This window comes from Buteo buteo, chromosome 24, assembly GCF_964188355.1.
Source record: "Buteo buteo chromosome 24, bButBut1.hap1.1, whole genome shotgun sequence".
NCBI lineage: Eukaryota > Metazoa > Chordata > Aves > Accipitriformes > Accipitridae > Buteo > Buteo buteo.
Genome location: NC_134194.1, coordinates 3,515,204 through 3,536,164, shown reverse-complemented (window position 1 = coordinate 3,536,164; position 20,961 = coordinate 3,515,204). Strand labels below are relative to the sequence as shown.

The 20,961-nt window shown below is 48.6% G+C and overlaps 1 protein-coding gene across 3 annotated transcripts in view; it reads right to left on the bottom strand.

Annotated features, from left to right (window-relative positions):
- The window catches only part of TCF7 (transcription factor 7), a 75,368-nt gene that overhangs the window by 23,136 nt on the left and 31,271 nt on the right, over positions 1-20,961 (bottom strand). For all 3 annotated transcript variants that reach the window (XM_075056809.1, XM_075056808.1, XM_075056810.1), the window contains exon 4: positions 1,455-1,587. In XM_075056809.1, the coding sequence (XP_074912910.1) occupies positions 1,455-1,587 (133 nt within the window). The remainder of the gene's footprint in view (positions 1-1,454; positions 1,588-20,961) is intronic.

The following is a 20,961-nucleotide window of genomic DNA, read 5'->3' as shown; positions in this document are numbered from 1 at the left end:
ACTGCAGAGATGAATGCTTGGGGACTACTCCAGTGCTAATCGTAGCCTCCATGGAGGGATATAACCAGCTCATCCCTTGGGTGAGCTGCTCCTGTATTGCTTAAGGCTTTCCAGGCTAACAGCGCGTCCCTGGAGGCAGCTCATGGGAAGGGGCTTTTGTGCTCTGCAAAGCATCTGCAAAGGCAGCGTGAAGGAAGGTGTGTTGGGTCGCCGTCCCAGGGGACTTAGAAATCTGCACGCTTCCTCTCGAGATTCGGAAATCTGCCATTAGCTGAGCTTTTAATAGGTTTATTTTGTTAACTCTTCATATTTTTCTGCTGAGTTTATTACGCTCTGATGGCTGATGAGCCATGTGCTGGCTGGAAGAAAACCAAGATGTGCCTGGGAGTCTCTTACACCGGACCTAAATCCTCCTCATCAGCATCCCTGATGAGTCCAGAACGTGGCCTCTGGGTTCAGACCAGGGATAATTCAGCACATCCTCCCGCCAAGAGCATCCTCAATATCCCATCATTTTAGCAATGATGTTAACTTGGTGAAGCCAATGCCTCCAGGACAGTTTGGATCACTCTTGGATGGAGGCCTTTGCCCCAATCAAACAGCTGGTTTTGTGCCTCTGTTTTTGCACTGGTTTCTGGGCTGTGATGGACCCTGAATCCCTTCCTGAATGTAGTTTGACACAAAATTGTGAATTTGCTTTCTTTCACATGAAATCAAGACCGAGTTTGTGTAAAAACCTGGGTAATCTGAACAGATGTTGAAAGATTCTGTTGCACTAACGTAACGTTGACGAAAGTTTGATTTTATACTCAGCTTGCCAGTAATGCATGAAGAATGATGGGCTGGGGTGAATTCCTGTGCACAGACCTGAATTTTACAGTTCAGGGTTTAACCTCTACCTACTGTACTTTCCTCTGTAGCCTCACGAGCTAATTGACGTGTCCTGGACTCACACAGGAACCCAAAGAGCCAAACCATGTGACAACCACATAACATGTGGCTATGGACACACACATATAACAATCCAGTTAGCTATCAGACACCGATCCTATTTAGTCAAAATATTTCCTGTTTCAAGCATTTATTTTCTCAAAATGACAACCTGACAACAGTCTGGGTATGAGTCAAAGGAAAGATTACTTTCCATTTTCTGGTTGACTCTTACGCATCACCTCACAGGCTCTGGTCTGGTCTCAAGCTACAGGACAGCTTGCACAGAGAATTGAGCACACTTGATCAGCAGGGTTGGCACTTTTGATATCAAACTCCTCTTGACCAGGATTACAAAGCATTGCCCATAAGCTAAATAAACTCCTACTGCTAAGCGATGCCCCAGTTGACCAAAGCTCTTGACTTTTGCCATTGATTTGAGACCAGGAAGGTGACAGCCCTGATCTCAGTGGTCTCCAGCACCGTCCCTCTACCACCACGCAGATCCCCAGCGGTGCCATTACCTTGTTTCTGGTTGATGTCGGCGGGCAAGTGGGGCGAGTGGGAGCCGTGGCTGAAATGGTCGTTGCTGTAAGGGATGAGCGGGGTGAGCGGGTGGACTCCGTGGGATGGCTGCACGACGGGAACTTTGTTGGACTGCAAGACACAAGGAGGGCGAGGGCTCAGAAGTTGTCGGGCTCCGTGAGCAACGAGGGCCGGTGCCCTTTGCAGCCCCGTCATTGCAAGATAGGCTGGGAATTACTAAAAGTCCCCAGTGCCTCTCAAGGGCAAGGCAGAAAATGCCCTTGCCTACTTAAACACTGCAGCAATCTGCAAGAAAAATCCAAAAACCAAGCAGCAACAACAGCTGGAGACAATTGCACGGGTAGGTGGAAACCAGCCCAAATCAACATGAAGTTTTTGAAATTCAGAAGAACTTTTTTCATTCATTTCCAGTATCTTTTATTCCAGGATGAATGCTACAAGCATGTTACCCAATGCACTGCTCTTGTTTTCTGCCTTGTGCTACCACAGGGTCTAAATCTGGACTTTCACATCCTGCACATTCACTCTGAAAGCCACGCTTGGGCTTTCCTAACCGGGGCTCTCAAGCAGGGAGAGCCATGCTGAGGGCAATGCCTTTGAAAACATGACATGGTCACCAGTGAGCCCTTGGGCTGAAATCCCCCTCAGTCCCAGCGCCAGTGCTCGGAGAAGGACCAGAGGGAGCTGAGGCAGCACTGGGGATGCAACAAACACAGGAAAATTTAAAAAAGAAAAATCCGATCTCCTCTTGCAGCTACTCCTGGTTATGCACGGCGAGGCCATCGGAGCCCAACACCTTTGTAAAAGGTGCTTTTTTGTGAAGGCAACTGGGAGTACTTCTGCGTGTTGGAGCAGAGAGAGGGGAACCTGTTCAAAAGAGCTGTAAGGAAAACACACACACACACGCACACGCTGCCGTCTACCGCCAGCCTCCTCGCCTCGAGCGTCTCAAGCTGCTCCCTACATGCCCGGTTTCGCCCATGGTTGCCTTTAAACCCAAAATGACTTCGCCTTGGTGGTGGAATGTTAGGATTTGTCCCAGATAAATCCAGAAAGAGAAAAAGGACTGACAGCACCCCAAAACAGGGAGAAAATGAGAACGGACCAGGTAAGACAGCTCTCCAGGGGCTAAGAGCCAGGTATTGCTAGCCAAACCTCTCGTGTCCCACCAGGACATCTACAGATGATTTGCTGCGTGACTTCTGACAAGTCATTTGTGATCTCTGGACTTGATTCACTGGTGCCTTTCACTTTGGTAATGATTTTGCTCAGGCAGAGCGAGCACGGAACGCCAGTCAGCTTTGGTGGAGGTGGTGCAGCCGGTGCCGATGGCTCTGGAGGAGCTGTCCTGGACCTCTCCCTGCCACTTCGACCTGCTTGCGCAGCAGCCCGAGAGCCCTGGGCAAGTCCTGTGTTTTGCATCGCTGCTCCGAGGAGGAAACCCATGGAGCGGAAAGGAAAACAGACCGATGGAGATGCCGCTTCGCATCTGCCTTTCCCACAAAGGTTTGCTCATGCAAATAAAACCCAAGAGGCATGCAGGTTTGCATTTAAGAATGAATGAAAACCCTAATTCCCGATGCTTACCAGGTGTAGATTTACTGCGTACAGTGGGATACTGGGAATGTAACCCCCCCCTCCCCAGCACAAACTGGTGTGGTACAGGTGTTCCTGTCCTGCAGCAGGGCCATGGGCTATGTGGTTTTCCCACTGAGAGCAGGGCTGGCTCCTGCTTAGTTAAACACATGCTTGGAGCTCTGAGCTTTTACTGTTCTTGCCCATGAAATGAGATAAGAATAGGTTTTCAGCGATATTTCTAAAATTAGCTACAGTTTAGTTTATTTAAGAGGCAGAAAGCCTAAATTAGGGATATGCAGTTCTACGCGTACATTTTAACATGACACTGGAGCAGAACGAACTCGATGCTGAGCTGTTTTAAAAACCTCAACCTAAGCACTTCTGCTGTTCAAAGCGGGGCAGATCTCTCCTTCCCATTTGCACTGATCCAAAGCACAGCACCATCCACCAGCCAGCCTCGCTGCCTGACGACTGTTAACAGCTTTTGAAGCAATGACGGAAGACACAGACCACTACAAAGGCAGTTGAACAGTCCTGAAGCTGATCCACAGGATACCTCAACAGTGAAAAGCACAGAGCACGTGTGGTTACAGCAAAGGCAGAGTCTGTCCTTCTTCCCCATCAAAGCGGAACATGGTAGCTTGGTGGTACAATAGGTTGCAGCTCAGTTACTCAGATTTTCCATCAGTTCAGATGGGAAACAAGATGTTGCACCAGTAAGAGGAGCTGGCCTTCCCTGTGTCCCTTCTACATTTGCACTTCCTTCGCTCAAAAACTTTTCTCCTACTCTTTTAAAGTCATAAAAAGCTGGTGGGGAAGGGTGCTCAGAAAGGAGGTAAGACAAAAATTTCTCCAACAGGCAATTCATCCCCCTCCCGCTTCCTCCATTAGGGAGTTTTTGGTACAGGAACCTGTCTCCCAGATTGAACCAACCAAAGGAAGAAGGAAACATCGCAAAAAGATCTGGAGAAAGAGAGAAGACCCCTTCAGTGTTGATCCCCAGTTTAAACACCGCAGCTGCTAATGGTCACGGCCCATGGCCGTGTCTGCAGCTCCTGGTCTTCACCAGATGTGCTGTGGCTGCCGCACGCGTCTTTGCTGTGAAATCGTACCTCGTTTATAGAAACCTACATGCCAGACAAAAGGTATCAATTCCTCTTTTTTACAAGGTCTAGATTTAGTTCCTGCAAATCAGCTGCAGAGCATGAACTTTGAGGAGGCTTTTCAAAGCCAGAACTTATCAGCTGACAAAGTCTTTACGCCACAAAATTAACCTGATGTAAAAGTTTTGTGCCGAGCGGACTGATTTAACACGAGGGCAGTTGGTTGGGTCTCCTCTCAGCAGGTCCCCTGGGAGGATGCGGGGTGGTGCTGGTCGGGACATCACGGGGATGCGCTGCGGTTTGGTGAAGCATCTTATCGCGTCTCCTCCCGACAGCCGCGTTTCAATACAGCTCAGAGCAGCGGTGACGGAGCTGCTGCCTACCCACCCACCCAAAATAACGCAGCTCGTGCCCAGCGTCATGACCCCAACCCCAAGTCACCCCAAGACACCTCCCGTCCTTCGGCAGCCGCGGGGGGACACGAAAGGGCTCTGAGGACAGCTTTGCCTCACCTCTGCCAGCACAGCCCTTTGGGGAAAGGTCGGGGAATGAGCTGTGCAGCCACGACCTCGCTACAGAAATGAAGAGGCGCATTTACAGCAACACCAGAATGGTATTTCCAGAGGGGACGGAGCAGCAGAATGGGTTTTGCAAGCCCGGAGGGCCTTTTTCCCCTCTCAAATTTGCTAAATCGCAACTCTCCCGAGTGCCCACCTCCCCGGCGAGCGGTGCCTGCTCGGCGCTGGGGCGAGCGCCGACGCCGCAGTGCATTGAATCGGCCCCCATCAACCTTGCTGAAAATAATTAAAAAGCCTGACTGTGAGGGAAGAAGCTCCCGCTTTGAAGCCAAAAAGTGACTTTAATAACTAGAGGTAATTGGATGAGCAAAGAGAAAACACGGTCACATTAATTATTAAGAAAGACTAATTGTTGGCAAGGCAAAATTAGAAGACCTCACCGCTCACGCACGGGTGTCTGATTGCGATAGGAGCTCGAGGCTATCTAGAAAACTCTCCTTTTGCTGAGCACACACAGACCCAGCAGGTCTTTCACGCGAGGATCACCCTCGCGATCAGAGCTGCGGTGTTATTTGGCTCCGAAGTGCCGGACCAGGAACAGCATCCTTTGCCTTTGCTCCCATCCCACATTACACAAGGGGGTAATGCAGCGTGCTCCAGCCACGGGCAGCCGCGGGATTATACAAGCTGCTGGGAAGGTGCTGGTTGATCAGAACTATAAATTAGGGTTTTTTAAACAAAATGTGGGTTTTTCATTAGAAAACGGTGACAGATTGTAATCAAACATTGTCTGGAAAGCACCTCGTGTTAGCAAGTATTTTGACTCATTTTTTAAAGACTGATCTATTTAGTCGTGACATGCTAAAAATGAGTAGTTTTACTTTGCTGGCTTGACAAAGGATTTTTCTTTTAAACTTTAAAGCTAATCTTAGCAAAATGCAGCACGGAAGGTCAAAAGTCAAACTTTGAGTGAAATGATCAAACCAAAAAAATTTCCATGGCTGGCAAAAAAACTCTTTGGGTTTTTAGCTCTGTGAAAACATTAGAAAAAATTGTAAAGAATTTTTTCTGCTTGGATCAGTTTAGGAAAAGAAACAAATAAAAAAAAAGAAGTGAATGTTTTGCAACCTGTGAAAACTATTCTTTGCAGCAATTGAAAGCAGCTATTAAAAGCAGCAGTGGTCACATCAAGCTGCCTGGGTGGCTGCTGGGGATCCCAGCATCCCACCCGTGCTGGGCTCCACCGCTGCTTCTATGGATGGGAATTTTTTTCATTAATTTTCTGGTAGAAGGCAATTCATAACTAAAATAAAGTGGCTTAATTCTACTGCCCCTTCCAACACTTGGTGCCCAATTTAGTGAAAAATGTTTTGTTAAATTTCATGATGGCTGCACCAAGCACCCAGGATCAGTCCTCGCACAGGGCGGTCGGAGCTGTGTACCCGACCTGCACCATGGCGAATTGTTTAATACATTAAAGGAGAAGAGTAAACCTGTATGCCACAATTCAGGTTACATCAACCGAATACAGGAGCTCATCTTACAAGGCTGATCTTGATCTGTCCTGTTGCACACAGGCACAAAGCAGCCTTCCCAGGAATAAATCCTTTTCAGTTTTGATGACTATATATCAAGAGTTTTTATGTTTTCCCCAGATTTTGAACAAAAACAACTTAAGTGAAAAGCTGGCTTTTTCATAGATTGTTTTTTAAGGCAAAGTCACATAGATGACGCTGTTCTGTAGGAAAGAAATTTATATTTTACAGATTTCCCATATGTTTGAAATAATAGAACGAATTTAAGAATTTGCTCGCACTTTATAAAAGTCAGCCTGAAGCCCCCAGGAGATGTACTGCGCCATCAGCCAGTTCTGAACGTGCAGTATCACCTTCCTGCAAAAACAGGGCATCATTCACAGCATCACCCGGCTCCCCACTCTGAGTGGGGAAAACTCCACTCAAGTTTCTTTCACAGGATTTCTGGACATCTTAATCCTGCTATGCCACTTCTGCATATTTTTTTTTTTTACAAGATGTTTTAACAGCTACTCTGAAATGAAAGACTCTGCGTTTGCAGATGAGCCAGCTGGGGCTTCATCGCGGGAAAGAAGCTGTAGCATTTGGGCTCCAGCTGAGAACAACTTCTGCAGAGTCAGCATGAGACAAGTGGGGGGCTCCCAGCCGATGGGGACCCCAAACACATAGGGGATCTCATCAGCATAGGGGACCCCACAGGTGTAGGGAACTTTATGCACATAAAGGACCTGAAACACACGGGAAGCTGCAGGTACTGTGGGTCCCATAAATGCGGGGGATCTCATGCACATATGGGGTGCCCCCCACACAGGGTATCCCATGCATCCCATGCAGGGTATCCCTGCAGGCCAGGGAAAAGGGACAGACTGTCAGGACCGTGCACAGCACCGCTGTGGTTGGGGTCCAGCACCTTTGGGGATGTGCCTGCAAGGGGAGATGCGCTCCCTGTGAAGGATAACGGGGTGCTGCCCGCCCCTTGCACAAACCTCAGCTTCCAGCCACCAAACACACATCCCGCTGATCACAGCCCAAATCCCTGCGGGCAGCCTAAAAGCAAGCAAAGCAGGGACGACCCTGCTGGAAAGCCCTGCACCGTGGGAGCCACCATCCATCCCTGCAGCCCCTCTCCATGGATGCAGAGGAGTTTGCAGGGAGAGAAAAACCCCAAAACCCCTTTTTGATGCCCGGAGCCAGATGCCCCCATCACCCCGGGGCCGTGCTGGCCCTGGCAGCAGGCTCCTGGGCGAGGGGAGGCTGGCAGCATCCTGGAGGGTGCAGGATCCGTCCCCCCGTGGCACGGCTGCACGAAGCGCCCTGGCGCACAAGCCGGCAGCCGGGGAGAGCGCTGTGGTTTCCAGCCTCGCCGGGGAGCCGAGCCGCGGTGAGGCGAAATTAGTCACATCACTTTCAAATTTTCCCACATCGCCGGCCCCAAAAATAGCGAAACGAAGAAGTCGTGGGCTAGCCTGGCAGCGGCCGGCGTGGGGCGAGGGGCCTGGCCGAGGGACGGCAGCTCGGGTTGGCGGTTGTGCCGTGCCGGTGGCCGTCACCGTCGAGGCAGAGGGGGATTTTGGGCAGCCTGAGAGCCCCGTGCCGCCGGCCGTGCCGTGCGTCTGGATGCAGGGAGCAGCCCCCGGGGTCGGTACCGGCGCAGAGCAGGCAGATGGATGGGGTGAGCTCCGAGCACGTCTGGGTGCTCCTCTGCCCCGCTCCGGTGCCTGCGGGGTTTTGAAAGCCCTGGGTGAGGGCACACGGGCTGCAGATTTGCGGTCCGGCCCCAAGTTGCCCCAAATGCGTTCGCTTCGACGTCACTTCTCAGAGAGGGCGAGATGAGTCGATACGCCAGCTATGAAAAACAAAACCTACAAAGTTTTGCTGTTGCTGATTCAATGAGGAATTAATTCCTTTTCACTGCAAAATTAGTCATCATGCTACGAAAAGAAAGGTATAAGGTCAGGCTGCACTGAGCATGCACCGCTCCTGGGGAAGGTACCTGTTACCGGTGGGACCGCGCCTTTTGCTCTTTATCCAACAATCAATCCAAATTAGCAAATTATTAGGGATGTTATTGGGTACGTCCCGCAGCATCGGATATGCTCCTCGGAGGGACTGCACAGCAACGCTGTCATTCGGGGCGCTCGGGGACCCGGAGCCCGTGACTCAAACCCAGCTCTGCACAGTTTCAGGGGACCTCCGAGTTCTGAAAAAATCTCGCAGCTCGGGGCCCCAGACCATGTCAGCAGACACCTTCACCCCTCGTTTCCCTGTGGTGTTGCACCAGGAGATGCTGCGATAAAAGATCACCCCAAATACCCGCTGCAGACCGTTTTCGGCGCTGACTGCAAGCGCCGGGGCTGGAGCCCTCGGCAGCCCGCGGGCGAAGGCAGCGTCGACTCATTTCTCGTCTCAGCACGCTTTTTTTTCTCTTTTCTCACTTTTGCTGCAGTCGCGTTGCCCCAGCCCGCTGCCGCAGCAGAAAGGAAACAGGGAAAGTTAAAGCCACCCACGCTCAGGCACTGCCCTCACCCAGCCATGCACCCCTCCAGCAAAGCCAAATTTTAGCAGCAGCAGCAGCATCTCCCCTGCCCAGGCCTGGGCCACCCAGCACGGCCGCAGCACTGAGGGCTGGAGCTGGCCCTTACCCTCAGCACCACCAAAGGTTCCATCAGGGACCAGAAGACCACATCTCCCATGACCAGAAGAGCCCCGCTGCCCTGTGCACCCCATCTCTGGCTGGCACAGAAGCGCTTACAGGCAGCAGTCAAACAAAAGGGAACGTAATAATATGCAGCTATTAGTTCTTGCATTAATTCTGCATATGAATTGCAGCAAGGCGCTGATCGGTTGAAGATATACATCGCCCATACAGGCAAATACTGTCCTTGCTCAGGTTTTTATCCAAATATTATCTTTCCTCAGGTTTTTAGCCGTGCGCTCTAGGTTTTGTGGTTGATGAAGCATTTATTCCCTCAACTCTTCCCTCTCCCTCTGATTTCTTTCAGCTTCTTTAAAACCCAGCTCTGCTCTGAAAACGCGAATAAGGCCCCTGCGCAGCCCTGCTCTTTTCTGCACATTGAAGGGGATGCGCTCGCCTTAGCGGCAAAGCTCAGCTCCTGTGATGCTGACTCTCCCCTGTGACTCGGAGGTGCATCACAGCGGGCTTAGGGGACTCAGCTTGGGTACCAGGGGACAAGTTCCCCGGCATTTAACACCTTCCGTGCCCCAGCACTCAGAGAGGTGGCCAAGCTCCAGACACGATGGGGAAAAATACAGGGAAAGAACTTCAAAACCTTTTAGAAGTTCTCAGTGACCTTCTGTGCTGCTGCTGGTTTCTGTTTTTAAGCAATGATGGTTATTATTTTTAAGTTAAACTCTGCAGGGGAAATAGCTGAGCTTTTCACCGTTTACGGGCACAGGAAGAGCCGTTTCACTTCTCAAGTATTTATCTTCTAAGAGAAAGATGTAGGTGGTTCTTCATTAAAAAAAAAAAAGTCATGGAAAAATAAAGAACAAAAGTCCCTCCCAGAGGCTGCTCTCTTACGGTGACAGGGGGCAAGTGCGGAGGCAAGTACACCCCATACCAGAGAGGAGAAATCCCCTGAAAAAGGAACTTTTGGCATCACCACCCCATGTTTACAATCACATTCAGCAGAAGAGCCACCTCACTCCAGAAGCCTCCTCAACTGCAGAAAGTCCCCTTGCTCAGCACTTGCCTTGCTCGGGAAATGCTGCTGCCATCGTGCTAAAAGCAGCTTCACAGCGCTGCATCTGCTCCGGAGGGGACAGAAACACCCCCCGGTCCCCATGTGCCAGCTGCCACAAAGGGCAACAGTGACATTTGGCTTCGTGGAAACAAATGCCGGGGCAATATAACCCAGGGGCTGTACTCCAATACCAAACCCCACCTATTTTCTCCCAAGTGCCAGGGCAATATAATGGTGGGGCTGCATGACACCCCCAGCTATCATCTCCCCTGTTCTGCAACATCCATCCCTGGTTATTGCCTCTCTCGTGTTCTGGGCTACGGAGAAAAAAAACCCAAAATCTCTTCCCCTTCATGCTACGTGGTTCTGCGAATTTGAATCAAAAGCTGCAAACCCTGGAGTTACCGGTAACACTTGAGGCTTCAAATGAGAAGTCACTTACTTGACCCGTGGAGGCTGATAATATCTGACCTCCTTTATTTTGCTCCGCTTCTCAAAGGCGAGCGGTCGGTCTGATACCCAGAATTAATCAGGAAAATGTCCAAGAGGGCAAGGGAAGAAAGCAAAATAAAAGCATGACACATAGCCGAAGCACGCCCTTCGGTAAGGCTCAAGACACTTTCTAAAAGGACCGAAGACATCACCCTCCGTGTACCCAGCTCACAGGCAGCACAGGACCGGCCGAATCTCTGGCTGTAAAGGCTTGGTGAAACGCAGAGGGTTTGCCCTGTGATAGCTGCGTCATGGTCTCAGACACCAGCAGCTTGGGGGATTTTCACTTGTTTTGAGAAACCATTTGCAAAGCCCAGCCCTAGCTGGGTCCTGGATCTGAACTGAGGTGGCTTTGACGCTGGGTTGTCACATCCCTCCCTGGCCGGGACGTGCTGCAGCAGCAGCAGATGGAAAATCCCGTGAGATTTCTGGGTGCATCTGCCAGTGAATCAGCCCAACAAGAACCCTCCAGGTGTCAGTGCCGCACAGTTTTCTGGAGGCAAATGTTTGCTTACATGTCCCCTAGGCATCAGGAGAGGGCTCCTGGCTGCTCGGCTGGGCTTTTTCATTCCATTTAAAACAAAAACAAAACCAGCCCATGTACTTCAAAGAGCGCAGGGGAGTTAACAAAACACACAACGCAAAAAAACTCTGATGTGATTTAAGGCGTTTCGATTCTCCGAACATCAGAGGGGGCGAAACCTGCCCCTTCGCAACGCAGTGGTGCTGGGGTGCACGTGGGGGACGCCGTCCTGCTGGTGTCACCGCTGTCACCCCAGGACCTGGACAGGAGACCCGTCACATGAGTTTCGTCCCTGTCTTTAGGCTTGGGATGGGATGGCTGCCAGACCCTCCTGGCAGGCAGCATAGTTCCTGTTTTATTCTATTCTATCTTATTCTATTCTATTCTATTCTATTCTATTCTATTCTATTCTATTCTATTCCATTCTATTCTATTCTATGCTTTGCTATGCTTTGCTATGCTATGCTATTCTACTCTACTCTACTCTACTCTACCCTGCCTTACCCTACTCTTTTCAACCTGCTAGTCTCAAAGCTCATTTTCAGGGGCCATCTCACCAGGCGAGAACATCACTGATTGAAAAAAAAAAAAGACAGCAAATCAAAAGTGTCTCACCTCTTCTGAAAGTAAATCCCCGACTTGGTGACTGCGCTGTGAAAAAATAATAGTAGTAACAGTAATAATAATAACAATAATAATGATATCACAATGCTGCTGACTTGTTCAGAGAAAGCTTTCTCCCGTTGCGTACGACCGCTGAGGCCACGCACCCACACAGCATCAGACGACACCAAGAGAAGATCTTTTAACATGTCGGAGGCGGCCATGCCCAAGCACATGCCACTGGCTAATTAACAGATAAGACGAAAGAACCGGGGATGATAATTTGTAATAGTTATCGTCATTCCTGGGCACGCATTTCCCTGCTAGGGTGAAATCCTTTGATATTTATACGGATGTCAAGCGCATTTCCAACAGGGATGGCCACGAATGAACGAACGGTGGCTGCTCCGAGTCTTCTCCGGGGTCTCTCCCAGACCTTTCCACAGCATCACTGCCGGGACAGTATGGGGATGGCCGGCTGCGGCTCGGGATGTCACTCCCACCCTAGGATTAATTTTGCCAACCAGCTGTGAAGCCCAAGGGGTGAGGGCTGCGGCGAGGGGCATCCCTCCCCACTGGGATCCCCAAAACCCATCGGTGACCCCCGGGCGGGAGAGGGGAGAGGCTGCCCGCTTCCCAGCCTGGAGCTGCCCCTGCATTATCCTAATCTGCGCTCACACTTTATTTCCCAGTTTCCATGATAAACGGCTCTCTGGAGGATGCGGAGGGAAGATAATCCCCTCTGGAGCCGAAGGGATGCTTTATTGACACCCTGCAGCTGTAAGGCGATAGCAGCTTTCCTTGTTGCTCACTTTCAAGGGTGACATGTTTACAAAGAATGCTACAGCCGCTAATCCTGGATGATACCCTGTGTCTGCCTGGGAGAAATCCTAATTTTCTTGATAGGAGGAATTAGTTCCTTTAATGCTTAATACCCCTTTTTTCCTCTGAAAGCAAGCAAGCGTTATTGTGCAGAGCGGAATAAACATTTTAATTAAAATGTGGAATTTATCTTCCAGTCGAATTCGTACGAGCCCCCAATGATACGTCAAACTCCGCTTTCCCATTTTGAATCTTTCTCTGATCTCTTAATGCGAATGGCTGAATTAAAACCTGGGCTTGGTGGATTTGCATATAATTAGAGAGCAAGGGAAATTAATAGGGAATTGAATGGTTTTCTCCTCTGCCCATCTGATGTTTTTACCAGATTAAAAAGAGTTGATTTTTTTAAATGACTGTAGAAATGTATTAAATATTATTTAACCTTTTTTTTGTTGAGGGGGAGGGAAGCAGACAGACTAAAGAAACAAACTTATACATATGATAATGAACGTCTCCTATCGTGGGAAGCAAATATCATTGTAATTAGGATTAGAAAGGAATCCTAATTAATCTCGTCCTGCCACTTGACTTCTAGAAGTTCCTTAAATGTTACCTCCAATGAGATGTAAAACAAGGAGCAGTTTAAAGGCTTGCCAGCTAATCCCTGCATACAGCAGCGAGGAGCTGCCATGGCCATGGACATCAGTGGCACGGGGCAAAGTCTCCCCGAGCCTCCCGGCCGAGAGCCGCTGGATTTAGGACTGAGTAGGCTGATCCCGGCATGTGAGCTGGATTCAGACTGAAGGGGAACGCTCAGCTCTGCTGCCTAAATTTCCTAATTCCCCATGACAAACTACGTAATGAGATAGCAAACCAAGAGAGAAGGGATGCACCAAGTACCACAGCAATCCCTGACTCCATAGAGGCATCTTTTCAGATTTTTTACCATGGATCTTTTTCAGTATTGTCTAAATAGTCTATTTAGCAATACTTACTGGGCTCATTTTTCAAATAGGACTCAAGGTAAGGGATGGGAATAAATGAGGTAACTCTAGCTCTGTGCCATCCCCACCCCATGCCTCGATTTCATCTTCTACACTCGTGATGATAAAAGATTACCTACTGTGCTGGTATTAAGTCATACATATTTTAACTTGGCTCTTGTCATGTGTCATCAGATCCTGTTTTTCAGGTATTGAGATTCATAGATATAATTGCATAAGATTTTACTACGGGAGTGGATGGTCATGAGATTATTTTCATCTTCGGGTCTCAGCATGGAAAGCAGTTTTGAGAGACCTGGCTGCTAAACTTCAGACCCTGTCTGAAAGTCTCATTTTCTAAATACAGCTAAATACAGTGCAAGGAGGTGCCTTGGACTAGTAATGAAACACAGCAAACTTTATGCTTTATGCTAAGTAATAAATAATAAATGAATCCTGCTACAGCTAGGTTGCCTTCTCAGCATATTTCTTCCAAGAGCTCCAGTAAGTTTTTGGCTACGGCTTTATGAGAGTGACTGTGAACAACAGCCTGGGAATAACATGGTTAGTACAGACATGAAAAATTTTCACTTCGAAACCAGAGACCACACAAAATGTGCCTGGTCTTAGATTTCATTTTAACCCAGGCTGATCAAAAGTTCACAAGGCAGGACTGATCAAAGGCTTCATGTCAAAAAAATGAGAAAGTCACAATTTCATATGGTTTTGATGAGAAATATAATTGATGAAACTTTGCTCTTTCAACCTGGTTTTGCTTTGAGTTTGGGGTTCATCTGAACACAAGAAGCAATGGGTGCAAACCCACAAGGGCTGAAATCTTAGTACTGTTTTAATGATCTAGTTCTTACTATGGGAGCTCGCCACCGGTTCCAGGACTGCATGGGGTCAGGAATTTTAAGCAACATTATTTATTTTTGGGAGAAAAACCAAGCCGTGGAAACCACAACTCTTCGTAGGGTGCATCTTCACCCAAGTTTTGTCGGGAGAAGGTTAGGTCCAGGACAGAGTTTTAAGCCACCTCCTGGTCGATGCACTTGCCTTCCCAGGAGGCAGAGAACCCAGACACAAGCCATGCTCATCCTGAATCTTTCTTTTTATTTTCATGCTCCGATTGGATTGCAATAGCAATCTTCTACTGGTTCGTGCTGCTTTTCATGAACCATGCTGGCTGACACAAAGAGGGTCCCGACCACGGGTGGCCCGACCCCGACTGGGGAGAGCAGCCCGAGCGCAGTGGCTGCAGGCGCGTGTCTGTTCCCATCACCGCAAATTCGAGATATCACCATTTCATGCAGGTGGTGAAGGGAAAAAATGTTAAAATACCAACTTTCCTGGCTGAGGTCAGGCTCGTTTTCCAAAACAGCTCGCCCTGGGAGCTCACCCTGCCCCGCGGTCAACCACGACACGGGACTCCATGAAAAAAGGTTTTCCAGAAATGTTAAACAAAGCAGAACTGAGCAAACAGAAGGGTGTGTATACAGCCGGTCCCACGCTAGGCAGGGATCAGGGCTGCTGAAGCACAAGCGGGCGGCTGCGTCCCAGCGCATCCCCGTACATCCCCGTACATCCCCGTACATCCCCGTACATCGGTCCCCGCGAGGTCTGCCTCTGCCCACCCTGGACCTGCCCGCACTGTGAGACCCCAACCATTCCACCGCGGGGGATGCTGGTGCCACCAGAAGTGTCCCCAAGGCAGGTGACTGTGTAGGCAGCTCATTTTGGGGGATTTGCTGGGAAGTGGAGGGTGGTTTCTTAGCTCCTCCTGGGGGGTCACCTTGGGAGAGCATGGGTGGCTTCAGCCCTCTTTGACATGAGAAAAACCTTGGGGTTTCCATGGAGGCGTTTGCTGAACTCGCTGATTTGGGTCCTATTCTGTGCCTGCTGTTGCCACGAAATACAAACTCATTCACTGCAACTGCCCCAGCTTTTACACCCATTTAGATGAAAAGAAGAAGAAAAAGAATTCAGTAAGGAAGAACAGATGATAATCCAGGGTACCATCAGTGTATCAAGCTTCTGGCACAGATTTTTTCCTAACCAGATAATTAACTAATTTAACCCACTACCAGGGATCAGCTATTTAACTGTAGGTCATTTTGTAACACAGACTCTTTTTTTTTAACTTATTTGCAATGCCCTCTGATCTGTTACAGTAATTGACAGCTCTATTTGCTGAATGATGAAACTGAGGTTACACAGAACATCAATTATACTAAGTAAAAAAAAATATCTACCACACCTGTATGCATACAACCTCCACGTGCCTACAGAGCAATTTTTTAGCTTAGGTATTATTTAGGGCCTGAGCTGGAAGTCCATGTGTCCCACATCTGCCTTCTGAAAGTCCAGGAATGAAAAACTTCTCTTGCTATCAGGACAATGATCCACAGGTAAAAAAATCCCCGCTTCAGAACATTACTACACAATCAAATCCTATACTGGTATTTCATTTTTTAAAGTAAAAGTGCTCTTCATAACCAGCAGATTGTACATTTGCTGAAAAATCCAGTTAAAACACTGTTTCCATTGGGTTAGGATTTACATTTTTCCCTGCAAAGTTTGCAATTAAAAATTAAACCCATCTATCTTATGTCCATCATCTAAGCTCCTTAGAATGCAAAAGGTAAAAACGATATAGATTATAAAGGATTACGTTTTTTTACACCTCTCTTGGTTTTATCTGAGGTGCTACATGGAGAAAGCAATTTCTTCTTAAAACACATGCTTAATATAATATCTTCCCTTTAATTTTTTGGCTGGCGCTCTCCGCTATTGCAAGACATAAAGCAGCCTAGGACTTTAGTCTAAAGAAATAAATCCCCAAACGCAGCCAGGACCCAGTCGATGGGATTTAGAAGGAAACTCTACCTCAGAACAGGCGAGTCCCTAAGTCCCCCGTTGAAGTGTTTGGGGGTGACCCTCCCAAGGGCAGAAGAACGTGCCCGTATGCTCAGGTTGCTGCTCCCCAGCCTGCACCCGCATCTCCTGCACCGGCCCCTGCAAGGACACGCCACACCGCATCTCCAAACCGCTTTTAGCAGAAGTCTAACAACCATTAGATACAGAATAAGATTTTTCGGTGTACAGGCTCCTTCCCTAATTCAATCCATGCCAAAGTCAATGAAGGTTTTTCCACTGATTTATCTCACCTAAGGCCAAAGACATGCCGTTATCTCCAGTGCTGGCAGGCGTTCATTCAGGTTTTGAGAGACTGTGAAAGTGGGAAACGCTATACCTCACCAGCCTGGGAGATTTCAGGTGTTTTATCCACTGCATTTTGTTTTTGCAGATGTGCACAAACAACACCAGGTGCTTTCAGCTTGTCAGGCACGCCGATTCCGCAACGCCGCGCGCGGCAGGAGCATCGCGTGTAGAGAAGAAAATCACTCTCAAACTGCGAGTTTGACAACAGCAGGAAATTTTAAGTCTGTTGAGCTCTGCAATGTTTAGCACCTCTGCTTCGACTCGGATTTACTCATTTCGGAAACCCGCTTCATTTCCCGGCCACGCTCCTCGGTACGAGGAGGTTCTGCAGCTGCAGGTGCTCCCTGCAACGTTCCCAGCTCCGGCCCCGCAGCAGAACCGCCCCGATCCCGGTTCCCAGCCCCACCACATGAAAGGCGCTGGGTTTCGGAGGGGCTGTGCGCTGAGCAGAGGTGACAGTGCTGCATCACCGGTTATCTCCGGGTTCCTGCGAGAGCCTCACTAGTCACCCCAAGCTTCCCACAAGACAAATACTTGTTTGTTGCATTACGGGGAGACTGGTGACACGGCCCGAAAAATGTTGCCTTTAGTCGATCTCTCTTATCTTCACATCCATCTGCCTCGGCGCGACTGTTTCATATTCGTACGGGGCTATATTCAGACCAAGAGTTTAACAGCAATTGCATTTCTTAACTGTAAAGTGGTTTTTTAAGGGCAGAGACCTGTTATCTCCTGCATCTGAACAAGATCGAGCTCAGCAGACTCACTTCTGGTTGTGATCTTCACCACGCAAACAGTAAATATTGCTTGTAACAGGAGATTTTATATAAAATATTTCTATACATTTTATGCAGTAGTGTAATAATAACTACCAGTTACCAACCAAGCTCTTACATTCAGCTTGGTGGCGTTTGTCTGTCCGTCTGTCTGCCAACCCCAGAGAGAGAAGAGGAGTGGAGAAATTACTGAGGAACAGAGGCTAATGAGCATTTTTCCTTATTTTGTCTTTATGACAGCAAATTTCACCACTGATTTCAAGAGGAGCATCACCTGGCACTCTGTAGCCATTAGCATAAGAATTTATGAGGATTAGAAATGGGTTAGAAAGAGCTAACAGCAAACGTGCAGCCGGTGCAACCGTGATCCGCTCCCCTTAGCCATCCCAGAGCTGCCGCACACAGTTTATCTGTAGGGTGCCTGCACCAAGGAAGCATGAAATTATTCTGAACCGGTGAGAAAATGGCAATAAATCACCTGGCGCTTACGGACAAGGCACGGTGACCCCCCAGCAGCACGACTCCAGTACGACGCTAACCCCGACCCCATACCAGGAGGTGACACAAAGACAAGGTCTCGATGTCCCGTTTCCAGCAGCACGCCCACCCAGCAGCACGGCACGGGGAAGGATGGCACGTGGTCAGTTTTTTGGGGGAAGGGGCTGGGCACAGCCCGCAGATTTGGCCAGGCTCCGGGGATGGTGCAGCTAGAGGGGGATTTGGCCACGATGAGACCAAACGACTGGGGAGGCTTCACTGACATCGACACAGCTGTAACACAGGGGTGTCCAGGAATGACCAGGTCCTGGAGACCCAAGGAGAAACCAGAGGGAAGCCAAGATAACACGTACCAGAACCGAGTCACTCCTCTTATCAACACCCCAGCTCCCAGCGCAGCCCATGGCTTGGTGTGCTGCTGGTCCCGAGACCCCCGCTCGCCTCGGAGGGGCCAGCGTGGCAGGGAACACCGGAGTATCAGGCACGGAGCATGATCCGGGAACATCCCACGAGCTCCCGGTGGGGAGGAAGGAAAAGGTGCCCTGCATCCCCAAACAGGCTGCTGGGCACCGGCACGCTCACCCCGTCAGTCCCCGAGCACTACGCCCAAAGTTACTGAGAAGCGGAGGGGGAGCACCCCGCCAGCCCTCGTTAATCCTCTGGCTTGTTAGGTTACGAGGACCTAACTATCCCCATAAAACCCGATCCATTTGCGTGTTCCTTTTTAAAAAAAGTATTAATATTTTAAATTACTATAATTTGTGCTTGGGACTAATAAAGCACAATTATTCAGCAGAAAACAAATTGTAGCACGGAATTTAATTCCTCATATCTACTCTATCTACTATAAACTAGCTACCAGTGATCTAAGAACGAGCTACCTGGCAATCAGAGATTATGATTTATTTTTTTATTTTCATTTTCCATTGGGTATTATCTGAATACCTGCAGTGCCTCTGTTCTCACCCAATGTGCCCTAAGCTGCGCTGGCTGCAATGACATCTGCTGGTGGTTACAAACCTTCTCAGCTGGCCCAAGTATTTTTATTTACCATAGTAAAAGAAGCAGCTATGTGCGCCTGCATTTTCGGTTTTGTTTGTTTGGCTTTTTTTTCCCCCAGCTCAGTGCAGAGCTATGGAACAGTATTTATTTGAAAAGGAATAATTATGCTACATCAGAACAAGCTCAAGAGGTAAAACTCACTGACCCACCCCAGCAGTCCACGGAGCACAACGCCGCTCTGAAACTTCTCGGTGGTTTCTCTAAAAAGCCCGTGTGCCACACTTAAAAAAGGAAGGGGCGGGTTTCACCGTAACGCAAGAGTCAGTGTAATTATAAGTTACAGGATCATGGCAAAATCCAGAGCAAAGAAAGGCATTTCCAGTGGCAGATCTCCAGCAGTTTCAAGGAAAGATAACCTCAGTTCTGTCCTTGGGTGGCAAAGACGCGCGTTGGACACAACAGCAAAGGACCACACGGACTTGAGTTTTGCAGGGCTCCTGAGCCCACAGACTAGAAAACATTTTCCTTTTTCTTGCTCCGGGGGGTCTGCTAACGTGCATCCCCCATCTCCCAGTGCGGCTGCAGCAACCTCCCTGCCGCTGTACTGGGTATTGCTTCCCATCCCTGCGGTGCCACGCTGCGTATCGGGTGCCCAAGCATCTTTAAGAAAAATGTCCTCGTTTGGGTCTCACTGGAAGCTAATTATCTTTACGCTAATGGCTGAGCCTGAATCCTGGTTCCCTTTGCACCAGGATTTCTGCGACCAAACCCGAGGTGCGCAGGGAATGCGGAGGAGGAGACACACCACCAAAGCCAATGCATTTCAAAATTTAAAGGCACGCTGCAGATGCCAATATGTAAAGGAATTTGTCATAAGCAATCCTTCAAATAGGCCAGCAGTCACGGAGGGTGGTGTTTGATGGCATCTTTTTTGCTGAGACCGAATTCCTCATGCTTCTGCACCACAGACTTGAATGCTGATTGCAACAGCCCTGCCCTGGCCAGGGTAAGACAGCTGGCACCCAGGCAGGACACGTAAGGAAGTATTTACAGTCATCCCTGTTGCTTGGGATTTTTTGCTAGAAGGCACATTACTAGAAGAAAAACACTGTAATATCATTTTTAAAATTTCTACACAAAGTTAGTCCCCAGAGTAGAAAGAAGGGAACATAGCCTGATACCACAGCTACTCTGGATAAGGGAAATACTTCTCATCACTTGCTACACGTGATGGGACCTCTCTCTTCCATGATATTGTGATAAATTAAGAGTAATTTAAATTCTGGAGACAATCACTAAATGATTTTAATGGGAGGGGGCTGCAGGCAGATTTCTTGCAGGGAGAAACTTCTAAGTCCAGCAGCCATCCCACGCCACAATGTGACCCAGCCACGGTCTGTGGGCTTCCAGGCGATGCAAGAAGTGAGATGGTGGGTGAGATCAGGGCAGGATGGAGACTGAGGGACACGAAAGGGTTGTTAAATTTTGCATGGCACTGAAGACTACCAGTCTATGAGCTTGGGAGCTTTGAAGAGCCCGAGTTGTAAAATCGAAAGAAATGAAAATAAAATAATTAAATAACTCAGATGGCAGCCAACAGACTGCTCAGCTAGCATTTTCCCACCTCGGGCAGGAGCTCTGATTAATGCTAATTAGCTTATCTTCACATTAGATCCTGATGATTCATCACTTACTACCCCAGGAATTATGACGCACTGGAGAGAGATATATTTGTAGATTCCATGGGTGTATGCCATGTCTGGAACACTTAAATGGTTTTGGCATGAAAAGGGACCAACCACAAGCCCAGCTAATCAAACCAGCATTTCTCAACCTACACCTTCCAGTAGTTATAAAAAAGATTCAGAGCAAAGACAAGACTATGGCACTGAAGACAAATTTATCTGCCTCATCAGTGGTGTACAATCTTTGCAGAACAAAGGGCTTTATAGGCAACCTGCCAGGAGCCTGTGGCTGCTCCTCGTTTGCATACAAATTTAAAAAGAATTTTAATAAGTGTTAAATGCACATGATTATTTCTTATTTATAGCTGAAAGTAGGTGTATGCAGCACTTTGTAAAACACAGAGAAAAGAAAAAGTACCTTTGGAAGTCTGAATGGCA